This window comes from Falco biarmicus, chromosome 12 (assembly GCF_023638135.1).
Source record: "Falco biarmicus isolate bFalBia1 chromosome 12, bFalBia1.pri, whole genome shotgun sequence".
In the NCBI taxonomy this organism is placed as follows: domain Eukaryota; kingdom Metazoa; phylum Chordata; class Aves; order Falconiformes; family Falconidae; genus Falco; species Falco biarmicus.
Genome location: NC_079299.1, coordinates 10,258,796 through 10,273,997, shown reverse-complemented (window position 1 = coordinate 10,273,997; position 15,202 = coordinate 10,258,796). Strand labels below are relative to the sequence as shown.

Sequence of the window (15,202 nt, the reverse complement as noted above, 5' to 3'; positions counted from 1 at the left end):
CCAACTGAATCACAAAACTAAAATTATATACAAGGAGAAGTGATTTTTTTGTTCTTTGTGCAGACCTCGTGAAAGTATTTCAACAGTCAGACAAAAAGCCCAGGACAGTATTTTCAGAGCAAGGCTGACAAAGTTACATGCATGTGCTTAATTCCTCCAGACATGACCCCATCTATGCTTTCCAGTAATCTACTTGCCTCTACCAGGATTTGGATATTCATGTGAAATGGTTTGGTCTGCACTGGGCCAAACACAACACTTAAACCAACAAAACTACTGGCAATTGGAAACCCCACTTTTCCAATCAGTATTAAATGAGACTTTAAAATACCACAGAGATCAAAGCAAAGTAAAACCAACTAAAAAATTAAACCACTCTTTTGTGGTCCAGTTCTTACCGTTACGGTTAGTGCTGTAACAGCTGGCATGCTAAACGTGGGATCACTGCGTTTTTCTTGATAGACTACTCGATACAGAGATATAACACCATTGGGAGAGACAGGCTGGGTCCAGTTCAACCACACCGAGTACGCACTTGTCGCTTGTGCCCAGGGGGCTTCCATGCCCCATGGGGAAGCCTCCAGAGTCTGAATTGAAGCCCACAGGCTGTCCACTGACCCCACAGCATTTTGAGCTCTGGCACGATATTCATAGAGGGTGAAAGGCTGTAGAGCATCAGATGCATCAATAAATTCCAAAGGTCCTTCAGTCCAGATGAACAAAAGCAGCTCTTCCTGACTGCCCACAGGACGTCTGAAATGAAATCAAAGGGACTGTGTTTAAAATTGAAAATAACTTTAACAGTCCCACGGTAGTAGGTGCTGAAGTTCTAACTTCAAGCTGTACTTCAGAGAAGTAAAGAACTTACTTCTACACATTACACACACGCAAGGAACTGCCTACCTATCTCTGCATCTTAAAAGCATTTCCCTGAACTTGTGTTAGGTGCTAGAGTAGTGAAGAAAAGATTTTTTGAGGCAATCATTTAATTATTCTCCTTTATCTAGAAGAAAACTACAAAATATGTCAAACAAGTGTGCTGTACCAGTCCATAGTAGCAGAGTAGCAATACAATAGCATACTGTCCACTTAGGATAGAACACATTAGATATGAGACTTTCAGAATTTAGAATTTTAACTTTTAAATCCACAAGTAGTTGCTAAGTAATGACTTGAATTGCAAATGGGTGCAAATTTCAACATTTCTGAGAATCAAACTATTTATGGATGTACTCATCTCAGGATCCCTCATGGAAAACTTATGACCAATTTACTTGAGAAAAGCGTTACCTAGTGAACAAAGGATAAATATTCTATCATGCCCTCAAAACCAAAGCCGTACACTTTTAAATTCTTTTTTGCCCACAATAAACATCTCATTTGTTCTTGCAATTGGAGTAAGCAATCCCTTGTGCATAAACATAGCAGAATTTGCAGCTCCATCACAAAAACTCATTAAAATATCACAAGTAGTGCTTTCTGTAATAAATGACATATTTTTTCCAATGCTGTATTTGTTTAAAAATGCAACCTTAAGATATATGAAGACAATTCACTGTATAGGCTTTTGGCACAATGGATTTTTATTTTTGTATGTACGTATATATATCTGTATCTATACATACACACACATACACATATATAACATTCCTACTACAGATGTTTGTGTTGGACCTGGTGATATTCTGAGTATCAAAGGAGATTACAGATGATCCTCAGTCCCTTTCTAATGTGGCCCCTTCTAGTATATAATTTACAACAGTTGTAATAAGGCGAGCACTCATCTCCAAAACAGTTATCAAATCAATTCTTTCAGTTGGCATAAAAATGTTTGTGTGAAATTAAGTTGGTTACATTTAAACACTGTGATAAATCTCAATGATGGTTGTGCTGTACTGCATATGAATTTAAGTATTTCTCCTACTCTTCACAGGAACCTTGGCCTCTGCAGAACGTAAAAGCACTTTCACCCTCTGTGCCAACAACAAAAAGCAAATTACATTATCTGCCACTTCTATTGCAAGTAGGGCAAATTTGCAGAAGTAAAATTGGTTTGTCTGAGTACTGGGTGTCATCATCACTACACACACAGAAAAGCTGAAGAACATTTCTTTGGCAAGAGAAAATCTGTATTTCACAGAATTCTGTCAGATTTTATTTTGTTAGACCAACCCAGAAATTACTTTAAAAATACAAAATGCAACAATTTTTTACAAATTATAATCTTAGCTGCTTGTAATAATATATACCCAGGTATTTACAAGCAAATATGAACAACATAATGAATGCATGTGTGTACACAGCTGTTTATTCATCCTTTGTGTATATGCATATATAAGGCATGCATGAATACATTATTTTCTTATATGAAACTAAAGAATTTTTGCTAAACTCTGAGACAAGCAGGCAATATGAACACTGTTTAATTTAGAAGGATTAAAGTGTGAGTTTGAAAAAAGAAGGGTTTTGAGGTATGACGTCTCTTGTGTAGTGAAATACACAAAATATAAGATGTGTTGATACTGAGAATTGGTTGGCAGAACTGGGTGAAGCATGCCAGGTAGAACAGGCAGGAAAGATACCCTAGCAATTCTCTGTCTTGCAACAAAATGTCTGGAAGAGTCAGGGTACAAAATTTCCCATTGACCCCAAAATTTTATCATCTATTTTTAATACACTTTCCCATGCTCTATTGTAATGGCAAATTAAGCTTTATGCAGAACTCTCCCTTAGATGCTGTTCACTGACTTAATGTAAGGCATATAATTCTGAAAGGTGAATCACTACTATGACTTTCTCCTGCACCTAAAAATATAGTCTTTCCTGCATGTGCTCAAAAACATGCCTAAAAAAAAAATCTCTGCAGACAAATGAAAAGTGAGTATACTTTAGTGCAATAAAATCACATTTAATATGTCTTGTCTGACCAAGCAGTATGGCATTTAAATGAATACACAAATTTATGTTGTTTTATAAATTTCTGAAACTGTGATAAACTGTTTTTCACACTAAAAGATCAAACTGTAAGCTCATCTACAAGCAAAGCTGTACAATGTAGTCTGGTTAAGTATTTAGCTCTTATTACTGCTGAATATTTAATGAATGAAACTTATGGTTAGGTAAATGGTTCCATCTGTAGTGCTAAAAACCAGAATATCTTCATGTATGAATAAACTTTGAACAGAAGTGGTTGAACAGTCTGTAATCATTTCAATTGTCTTAAGATTTAAGATTCAACTGCTCATTTAACTGGAAGTGTTTCTTATGTACAATGAGCTGCAAAGGAGAATAACATTTCCGAGAGCTGGAAGCTGTCTCTTCATCTGCACAGTCTGATTTGCTGCTTATATTCATTTTAAAGATGCTCAGATACAGTTGTTTTTATAAGGGCAAATTCTCCCTGCCCCACTGCCAATCTGAGCCAGATGACACAAAGAGGAGAATATAATCCTCTTTGTGACAGTTGACTCTAGAGCTCTATGCGGAGGACTGCAGCAACACTAACTGCAACAGTCACCCCTCAGCTTTCTTACGTGGAAGGAGACTCAGTGAATCCCTGAGGTCTTGCAGGTCAACCCAGAATTATTCCTCCCATGTTTACCTTTCACCATGCAACAAAAGTACATGTTTTAGCAGTGCCTGCTGTTTTCCTTACCAGAGTGGTAGTGAGTTATTTCTAGAAACACTGAGAAGTCCTGGGGTAAGATTCAAACAGCCAGGGAATCGCACTGTCAAATGTGGGAGAATAATGCAACATCAGCAGTGCTCCCCCTCTACAGTTTCACATCCAATTAAAATAAAGCAGCCTGACTTCCCATTTGGATTCAACAAATCTATACTAATGTAGTTTGTACATTTATTTATTATTATTTTTTTTTGGGGGGGGGGAGGGGTTTACAAGTTTTGATGTCAAAAAGTGAACAAAAGGCATTTGAGACTATTGCAGGTAACATGCTAGTTTAGGTTAGGTATTTTATCAATTACAGGTATAAATAAAACCCTTCAGGAATTCTTACACTCCATGACATATCTATCCATAAGGATTCTTATACTAAACCACTACTCTACTAATATACATACCTTGGAACCCATCTGGTGCAGCTCACAGTTAAGGATACAAGGGTAGGCGATTAATTAATCATAGAGTCAGTCTAGAAGCCTCTACACTGCAAGTCACAACAGTCAACAGCCACTGAGACATGTCCTCTATCTTAAATTGCCTGTTGATTTTTCTGCTACATTGTCACCATCAGGATTGCTCACCTAATGAGAGCTACATTACAAACTCACATATATATACACTAAATAATACAATCTTACTGAACATGACATAGACACTTTGACAGAAATTCAGACACTGCCTTAAGCAAGAACCAAAATACTTATAATTTTACAGGCAATATTTCTTTTAAGAGTCATCTCATGTGCATCCTACAGAGTGCATGCTAGTGGTCAACAGAGAGCGGTTCTATCAGCTGATGTGCCCTATATTGTATTAAATACAGCAAGAAATACATCACCTATTTCCATAATATTATTTTTCCAGACTGACAACTTCTGTGGCTGTCACAGGGATGTTATGTAATGATGAATGGGAAGAGAAGTAGATTGGGGATTGTCTCATAATCTTTTCTCATTCAGAATCTCTTCTAAGTTGTGGTCCTTGCTAGGAGTTTTAAAGCCTCAGATCTCTGTTTAAAACCTCTATATGAATCAAAAATAAAATGTCACCATCTCTTTTATCATAAACTAACATTTTAATTTTTTGGTTTCTAGCAAAATGGCTGCAAACTTGCAAGTGCTTTTATGATTCTAGACTAAAGCACAAGTCCTGCCATTTTAATGCAAAGTTCAGTACACACAGTAGCTCCCCAAGCATTCCAGGTTTTGAAGTTAAATGAATTTATTTTGGTGGTGATGCAGTAAGGAAGAGGCACATGATGAAGAAGAAATTACATGCCATAACCTCCCATAGAAATACTGCAGGCTTGCTGCTATAACAACATAAGACTATGTGTGGCTACAAAATGAAAAAGAACTATGTGCTTACATCCCATTTCTGATTTTTTTTGCAGCTATCTGAGAAAGATTTGATATTGTTGTTGTCTAAGCACATTTAAACTTCAGCTGAAATAACTGCCAAGTGATTCATGCCTATGTAGGTGAATATACCGATTGTATCTGGAGCCCCAGTGCGCCATTTTCATTTCACTTTAAATAAAAAACAAAATGTATCTATGTCAGTCAGTGCCCTTCTGCTGTACTCAGAGGTATCAAACAGGCTACAATTATGATTGTGAAGTGATTGTGTCACATTGGAGGAAGGTTTATTGCTTTTGAGTCTGCTAGGCAGTAACACATTCTGTTTCATATTACTCTTTATATCATTGTTTGGCTGTGACTAGAATAATCAAATGCCATCAAATGCTGTCAAATTCAATTTACAGTATTTTTCACTGAAGCAGGCTTTCTGCATTATATTTCCTGTTTTCCCATTCTATGGTTGCCATGGAATAGCAGCGGTAATCATCGGCTTTATTTACAAAACCAACACAGTGAAGACATGTCTTGGGCTATAACATACATTTTATTCCTCTTTATACAGGGGTGGGACTTTTTTTTTTATATTATTTTTAACAGACAATTTAAAAAAGGCAAACAAAAGGATATTTCAAGACAGCAGGAATTTTTAGAGACTACTAAAGTGTATAAGGAAAAAGTGAATTTATATTAATTATCACTGCTGATTCCAAAAGGTAATTGGATTCCCTGTCTTCTCAGTCGCAGCTCTAATACAATAAAATGTCCCAAACTCTTTGTGGGAGGCTAGGTTCAGCCCAGCATGTGTTTACTACACATATTTAGAGCTGGGAAAACCAGGAACTTCAGAGTTTAAATTTCTCTCCAATACATGGCTTGAGTTTTTTTATATTCTCTGACTTTCTGAAGCTATTCAAGAAGGTCCCTTCAGCAAGCTTTTAAAAAAGGGTCAGTGGGCACAACAGATGTCAGTGCTCTGCTACTTTGATGCTTCCCTAAACACAGATATCTGCAAAGTCCTCACACAGGGCTCATGAAGCTGCTCATAGGCATTGAGGGTATGTCAGTCAACCACCTAGAAAGGGCAGCTGAATATAAACAGCAAGGAACGCAAATAGATGCACTGTAATCACACTACAGATTACTTACAAACAGGAACATAATTATTTATCTTGGAAATTTGATCTGTGTTAGGAACTTAAATACCCTTTTTTCCCTTTTAAAATGGTGAATTACTGCTGTTTCCATTCCAAACTCCTGAACTGTCTATCAGAGAGGATGGAAGAATGTACCTAGAGGTCTGGGCAAGCACAGTGAGAGTATCTATCCTATAATTTTTCTCTATCCCTTTGAATTTTTAAAAATATATTTTCACTTGCTTTTTGCCATTTGTAGATCCAGCATCTTACATTAGCATTTGAAAGGTAATATATATTTCACCATATACTTCTACTTTTTTTAAAACTCCCAGTATATCAAGGAATAAAGAAATGAACAGTTCAATAAGGCCAAGAATCTGAGGTGATAAAAGCATTTACCTGTGAATAAAGTAGTTAGTAATGATGCCATTTGGCTTCCTAGGTGGTGCCCATTTCACTTCTACGAGCGCAGTTCCCATTGCTTTAACGATAGGTGGGCTCAAATCTTTAGGAGGTGCTTCAGCAGTTCTTGAATATGTCAGACCACCCACTCCACATCCACCTACAAAACCCGAAGTTTGCTTAGTGATAACAGCTTCTTTCTCAATAACAAAAAAGAAACAGTAAAAGCAAATGAATCTCAAGTAAAGAAGCTCCTGATGAAACAGTGCCTCATTTCACCTCATTTCATTATTAAAGACTTATTTAAATTACCACCATTTAAAAACTCCATTGATTAATTACTCCTGATTTTCACCAGTGCAGATGAGAATTGCTTCCAAAGTGTCATTTTAGAAAAACTCATTTCAATGGGATTTTGAAAATTTCCATTAAAGTCAAGTAATTTTGTAATATTTGGGCTCTCCTGTCTTTATAATAACCACTTCTTGTTGGTAACAGTTACAGAACTGATTTTGCCCTGTATGCACATTTTCAAAAATTGTTAAGGTATTTGTGAAGAGCTTTTAATAAAATGGCACGTTAACTAAAATACATTTTTTAAATCTCCATTTAAAATATTTCTGATATAACATGAAGAAATATTTAATGTTTCATTCAATGCTAGGCTTTCTTTGTACTAGGTAAACATTTAAATCCAATGTAGGAATAAGATTTTATCTCTTTTGCTGAGTTGAATCTATCTGGAAAATCTCCATTCCCTTCAAGTCACAGAGGTGAGTCTTTTAAAATCATCTAACCATTCTGGCATGCTTGTATTCTTATCTCATACAGGGTGTAGGGATCTAGGCCATCGACAAATGTAAAAAGTGCTTGTCCTACGGGCTTCACCAGTAGAGTGGGACTGCTCGCATTTAGTAAGATGTTGTATTCCAAAGGCACATTGACAATGAATATCCCTGTTGTGAGACAGAAAAGAACCAGTGATTATCTGAAATACTAACAACAGTGCAGGACAACTTCAAAGAGGCATTCATCATATGCAATTTTAAATGTAAGCCCCCTCTGGAGGGTTTACCTACTGCCTCCTTTGGAAACTACAACCATTTAAATATAAACTGAAACAGATCCATCTGCAGATCACAACTTGAAGATAGGCATTACAGTTCTTAGTTAAAAATCAAAATTCAATTCAGTCAATGCTAGTGTTGCAATTGCTGCTTTTGGAAGGTGTGACCTTATGACTTGGAATGACAGAGCTTTTATTTCTTTATTTTGGAGGGGCAACAGCTACTAAGCACTGCTGTTTGAATAGAGAGTCATATGATCAAAAGACTGAATTGCCACCATTTAGCAAATTATCCCTTTTTAGCCCAGCAGCAGTAGCTGAGTGTAGGTTCTTAGCCTGCTTTACCACTAAAGTACAATACACTAGCTTGAATCAAGAAACATATCATTTCAACTGAGTATAAAACCAAACTGTTTAGTTTGTGTTGAAGTAAACCCCCTTCATTTTTACTGTTTTCTTTTAGTTCAAACATTTTGCCCATTTATTCTTCTTCCCATGCTGTCAATTCCTAATTCTTCAGTTCTGTTTGGAAGCTGAAAAAAATCAGTTTCTCTGCAAGAACAAGCTAAGCCATGTGCCATGTGCTTAGAATGACCGGCAGAACTTCCTTTCTTGATTCCTCCTACATGACTTCTCAAGGGGTTGTTTTGTTTTGTTTTGGTATGGTTTTCTAATTAGGAAATGGGCTGTAGGCTTTTTATTTTTTTGTCTATAAACTGTTCTATGCAGACAGAAGCAATCTCATAAAAGTAAGTAAGGGAACAGCCAAAGAAGAGTGTCTGTTAAGTGTTTCCTTCATTCTCCAGTTACATAAGGCAGTCTTAAGAACAAAGTAGACAAGGTACCCTTCTGAAATGAGTCAAGATGTATCTGACTAGTAAGAGAATTTCTCTTTCAACACACCTACTTTAGATATCACAGAGATGTCTTTGTGATGCCACCAAGAACCAGAGGCCTATGAGCAGATCTTGAGAATCTTTCCATTCATCACTTCAGAAAATAACCCCATTCCTTCTCCTAATTGTGGTCTTGATCCTTTTCTGATAAAGCACCTACCATTGACACTATTACCCTTAAGCTACAAAGAGCATTTTTTCCTTATTGTTGTGCATCTTTTAGATGAGTATGTATGTGAATATGCACATTAACAAAAAATAAAAAGTTTACAAGAAATCAGAGAGATTTAAAATTTATTTGTGGTACTATAAACAATTGTTGTACTTTGGAAGATCAGAAAAATCTTTGAAATACAAAGGTTTTGCAATTCTCAGAAGAAAAAGAGGAAATAAAAATCCCAAAGAAATAAGATGCTGCTGCCTCACTAGGTGCTAGACAAAGGAAATGCCATTAGATTAAAAATCTGAAAAAACAGCCCTGAAACGGAAGCATGACTTCAGTCTTATCCAACTGTTCAGCTTACAGGAAGAAAAATGATGCTGATATTAGTCGTTGGAAGAGGTGAAAAAAGGAGATGGGAAGTGCAAAAATCCCACTGTACAGTTTTCCTTTTTCAGTGTACTAGTTTCAAGGAAAACACCAAGATCTAATCATTAAAAATTGAATAATAGAAAAACAACTTTTAAAATTGTAAAGGGTATTACAAAGTAAACCTATGAGAGGTGATCTTGAAGTAGATGGCTTCTGCAACCAAGATTATTTTTTGTCCGTCATACACGGAAGATGAAATGCTCCAGAAGAGTGCACTTGAATGTGCATTGCATAATTATACCAGTAATTAAAGATATAAAATTACAGCTAAACTACTTTTTTTTTCTTTTTTCCTTTTTTTTCCCCCTTTTTTCTATAATGGGGGTGTCTGTAAAGGACACAACAGATCTGAAAGTGAGCTTGAAATGGTAGACAATACATCAAATAGAAACCTTTTTTAAATCTCCTAGTTAATGTCCCCTTCTTCTCCAGTCCTGACAACAGACCAGATATTTCATCCAGAAAACCTCACTATCTTATGAAAGTGACACATAATTCACTTTTGTGCATCTGATCAGTGCATTTATTCTAGGCAAAATTCACCAGAAACCTTTGAAATTTGAACTATTCAGAATGCTTGATTTCTCAAGGAAGATTAAATACAAATAAGGACAGCTGCATCCACCCATCGATATGAAGCAAAGGACACTTATTTCAAAATAATTGACCTATCCATGTCCCACATTCAGTCCGTATCTCAGCAGAAATGGTACCAAAAAATGCCAACAACCAAAGCTGAAAATCTTAAAGTTCTGCTAAATTTGCACTATATTAGGAATTATGCCAATAATAAATATACTCAGGAGAAAAAATATTCTCAAACAGTGCACATGAAATTGTAAATAAAACTAAGTAACATCCTGAAAAATCCCAATATCCAATGGAAATCCTTCTACAATTTGATTAAATTCATCAAATGCTAAGATCAAAGGATCACTTTATAATCTGAAAAATAAAAAATACATACTAGTACAACACAGAAACTTGTAATAAACCCCTTCTTCCAGAATAGCCTTCAGCATCTGCAGCCAGTCTGAAACTACTACCTTGTGTGCTCTGATGACTGAAGGAAATGAAATGGGCATATTTGTTAAAGTCAGCTGGGAAACCACACGACTTGGTTAGTTCCAGAGTTCATAAATTTATGTCAGAATAAAAGGAACCGTAAAAGCACAAGTGAACCAATTTACCCTAAGTGCAAATGGCAGTTTTGTTATTTGGTGTCAAAGTTACCATGAGCACAATGACAACCTGCCATAACGAATTTTCATGTTCACTAAAGAACAAGGATCTAGTTGGTTAATATTCCCAGCAATACTCTTTTTCATAATTTACAACAACTAGACGCTGATAGGTTATTTAACATTTATGAAGTTAAGATGTAATCAGAAAAACCCTGATTATCTTTACAAATAAAAAAGTTAAATTATTCCACTTTTTTTTCTCTGTGACTTCATTTCACAGCAGGTGCACACTTTGCAATGGGACAAGTCAATCAAACTAAACCTTGTTTTTTTGTGGGCATATTTGGATAACATTTAATGGACAATTTTGTGCAAAACTCTGCAAATTAGGTTTGATGGCTCTGTGTACTTCAAAACTAGGGTAGGTCACAAATAGATTTTGCAGCACAAGATACTTAGAATTAGGGGAAAAAAGCCACAGTCTGTTTTACAGGCTGGTCACCAAGAATCTGTTTGAAGTCAACCGCTGAAAAATTATTTAATATGATGTGAAACCAAATCACAATTAAAGCAAAACAGTTGAACTGTGTCACTTATAGTAAACAAATAGTAAGATAAGAATCTCACATCTTTTATTTAAAAACAAGTAAGAGTAAATTTATATTTTAATACTTAGCTTCACAAAATAAAACAATATATTTGGCTTACTGAGATTAAGTATTTACATTAAGCTTCAAATATCCAGATTTCTCATTCTGGTTGTTTCAAGTATTCCCAACCAGACTCCATAGACAGTAACAGCTGGAGATGCTGACTGCTTTCAAGATGCAGAACTTTGGACAATGAGCTTGAAAAGCTTGTCCTACAGTGATTTGGAGCAAACAATAATTTAAATGAGAGAACAAAACTGGGGAAATGTAACATTGGCTTAGAAAAGTCAGAACGATTTGTTAGCTCACCAATAAAGGAGAAACCAGGTTAGCTGGGGGAGCCAAGAGACAAAGCTGAGACAAATAAATGTTATTCAAATACCAAATTTGATCCTAAGAAGAATAAAGTAGGAACCCACATGTTATACTTTCATTCTAACTGATAAGCTAACCCAGAGGTAGATGAAGTAGAGTGTTATGTGACGAAAGAAGACATTTTAATTCGTATGATCATTAGCGTATGAAGCACCTAACCTAGAAGCAGAGGACAGGATCCTCTTTTGAGCATGTTCAGCTTTTTTTCTGATGTCACAAACAGCAACTGAGGGTACTAGAAGAATCAGGCCCCCAGTAAGGACCAGTGGGGTTGTCAATGAGTTGAAATACAGGATGGCTACCTGCCTACCGATCAATAACATTTATGGATATACCTCAGGAGAATTATGTGGTGAGTTTTTTTCCATTCAACTTTTCTGCTTCTATCCATGGCACTAATAGTTGTTCCATAATAATTGTAACATATCCTTCTGTAGCGTATCTGTGAAATGTACCATACCTTTGAGGTCTGTGCACTGAAGCAATGCAACACAAGATAATGGGATACCTATTTCAGAAAATAAAGTCCTATTTTCCATAGTGAGTGAGGTGTGTCAAATATTTTTTCTGAATCCGTCACTTTAACCACTACTCGGCCACCTTGCTATTTAGCTAAGTCAGGAGTTTTGAAATGCTACATATCTGTAAAGTCATACGATTTAGACACATTACAGATGTTGAAACTTTATAATTAAAACCACCCAAAAGGAAGATCTCTGTAATATTATGCCCATAATTAATCTTGAGGGCAATTATTTGATCCAAATTTATTACTGCAGATAAGAAGATAGAATGCCAAAGCATCCCTGATAGCCACAGACAAGACACTATGACCAACTACCCTCCCATCACAACTTGGCTAATACAAAGCACTTCTTTTCATGGAGACTATACCGATGAAAAGAACTCTGTCATCCAAGAACGACTGCCAAGCCTGAAAACCCATATAATAAATGCTGCATTCTGGGTTTAAAAGGGAAACCTACATTATCTCAATATAGCCTATTATGACACAAGGATTTATACACAGAGAAAAACAGATCAGAAAAAAAATTACTTGGTGCACAATGACATAAATGAGATAAAAAGTTGTAGTGTCTTGAAGCTAATCCTACCAAGCTGGGGATGTATGTGGCCCCAGACATCTGCATGCATAGGACCTGTTAATAGGATGAATGCCATTCCAGAAGATCAGAACCTCCCAAATAAACTTCCACCTGCATAGCCCACAGCCTTTCCCTTGGGAAAAAAACACTAGAAGCACAAAGGTCTCAGAATGAAGCAGGAGTATGAAGGGTCAAAAATTAATTTCCTATCCTCTGCATATACCTATGTTCCTGCACACAGGCTTTCCTTTAGTAGCGTTTAGTAACATTTCTCTGCTGTTAGTACCCCCCATTCCTGTAAGATGAGCTGGTGGCCCTGAGGTCCTATCATAAAAGGAACAGCAAGTTTTGCTTTTCTGTCTACTCATCAGGGGCATTGTATGAAAAACAATCCCTTATTCGTACTTAGAAACTTAAATAACTGGCCCCACGATGACAAGGCAGAGAGGAGTCACCAGTTATCACGGAAGTGAGGTAAGTGTTCAAGGTGCATCCCAGTACCTGGGAAAAAGGATATGTGCCTTCCCGTGGCCGAGGAGAATGACTCTTACAGCTGTGTGAATGCACCACCCCTGCATCCGCTACAGAGCCATAATATCCAGCCTCTTCCTCACCCCTTTGATCGTGTGGTTTCAGGAATATGTGAACCTTTGTATGCACAACCTTAATTGAACAATACCAAAAGTCCTACACAGAGCCCGACTCTCCTTGCAGGCTTGTAACCTACTGCAAGTAACAAGAATTTGAGCAGCTGGAAAAGAAAATGGTCTAGACTAACAAGGACAAGCTTTTCTGGGAAACACCTCACTCTTCACAAACCTACACTTTTCCAGTATATTCTTATGTTTTAAATCTATTTATAATGTTGCTGAGTATTTTGTACCTTAAATTATTTTTATTATCAAAACTATAATACAGCATGAGTCACTTTGCAATAAAGCCAACTGTAGATTATATGCCATTTGAATTCACCTGCCTTCTGCTGGGTTCTAAATCCTTTCAGGCAAGTAGGGGGAAAAGTTTAATTTAAGATTTTAATCTTTTTCATATATTATAGCATTTCTATAATGGATTTTGTGCTTCTGAAAACTAAAGATTGACAGCTCAGGGTATTATAGATTTATTAATCATTGCTTAAATGGGTAGGGTGAGCACTGCTAAGCACTGCCACAATACTTGCGATCCCAGCCTTGAAGGCAAAATACTTTTTCTAGGTGACTTTATTTTTAATGACAATTGACTCTACTGTGCCTGCTATGCAAGGAAAGAACATCTTAAATAATTAGGAAAAGGAGACAAAAAACTTCCCTGAGTTCACTGATAAAATACATACTGTTGTTACTGCAATATGCAAACAACTGAAGTTTCTAAAAAAAATTGACCTAATTTTTACTGGAAAAAACCAATATTTAGAAACTGGAAAACACCTTGCTGGAAGCAAACTGCACTAGACAGAAAATTGTTCATTTACAATGCTCTCATTGTCCCACAATAACTACAACATATCATTTTTACAACATCAGTAAAGTACCCCAATCACTTAAGGTATGATCTATATTAAGGAGACAGAGTACAGTCTCTCATATAAAAAGATGCTATTATTCAATTATTCCTTCTTAGCCTACCTCTGTAGCAGGCCAAGACAACCTGGTGATGTTCAGAAGAGTAATAAGAGGAAAAATATTTCTGGGCCTTTGCTGACTCACCCTCCTGCAAGGTAGCATGTCTACATAATACAATGATGCTCTGGCAAATAAAATGTGCTCAGTCAGGTCACGGCTAGCACAGGATCTCTGTGTCACACTCTTACACTTTTTGTTAAAGGAGCTCAACATTACATACCCGCAGGACAACTAGACATTTTAATTGCTGGAATAGCTATCAAGACTTCACCAACCCAACAGGTTGGCAGGTTTCCCTGTCAATAACTCAGGTTAGTCTTAACAGAAGGGAAAACTTGTGTAATTGTTTTGTTGGGTTTTTTTTTCCCTTAATACATGCACTCAATAATAGTTTACAAGATCAAATTAACATACGGATTTTTGATCAGCTAATCCTCACAAAACCCACATCAAGTATATAGGTCAATATTATTAAAATAATACGTCTCTAGGAAACAGCAGCTTTAGACCCTGGTTATTTAAATCACACAAACACTAAAACCAAATACGAAGAATAAAAATTTCAAAATGATTCAGCTGCCTGCCTGAACATACTAATTTTTCCATCCTTTCATTTTGCAACAAAGTACTACATAGAAATACATTTTTACCTGGCACATCCCAAGCTAGAAATATAGAATATGCATCAATTACTGTGACATTATATGGGACATGAATTTTCTCTGGTGTTCCTACTGGTGTTTGTATAATATATTTATCACTAGTGTTGCTGCCGCCCCAAGTGCTGGCTTCCAGCTGGTAAACATATCTGCGCAAACAAAAAAAGATCAGCAGACACTACGGTTAGAAGCTTTAGGCATATCAGTAATAGAACATTTCCATTTTCTATAATTTAAAGTGAATAGACTATACAAAGAATATACAAATATTGCATTACTGAAGATTTTCACCTTTAATTTTTCTTATTGTGAGAAAAGTAAGTCATCATCATCGTAATTTTAATACTAAAATTCACAAAAGCATACATGAGAGAGAAGTATTGACTCAAAGTGTCAAAACCAATTTCAGAATGGCCTCTCTAAAAATACCAGCAACTTCTACTTTTGAGCCTGTATGGTCAATATTCACAA

General features: G+C 36.2%; 1 protein-coding gene across 1 annotated transcript in view; it reads right to left on the bottom strand.

The window, feature by feature from the left end:
- The window catches only part of USH2A (usherin), a 390,408-nt gene that overhangs the window by 54,225 nt on the left and 320,981 nt on the right, over positions 1-15,202 (bottom strand). The window contains exons 57-60 of the mRNA XM_056357449.1: positions 14,723-14,880; positions 7,379-7,537; positions 6,579-6,741; positions 399-753 (exon numbers count right to left, since the gene is read on the bottom strand). Coding sequence (XP_056213424.1) covers positions 399-753; positions 6,579-6,741; positions 7,379-7,537; positions 14,723-14,880 — 835 coding nt within the window. The remainder of the gene's footprint in view (positions 1-398; positions 754-6,578; positions 6,742-7,378; positions 7,538-14,722; positions 14,881-15,202) is intronic.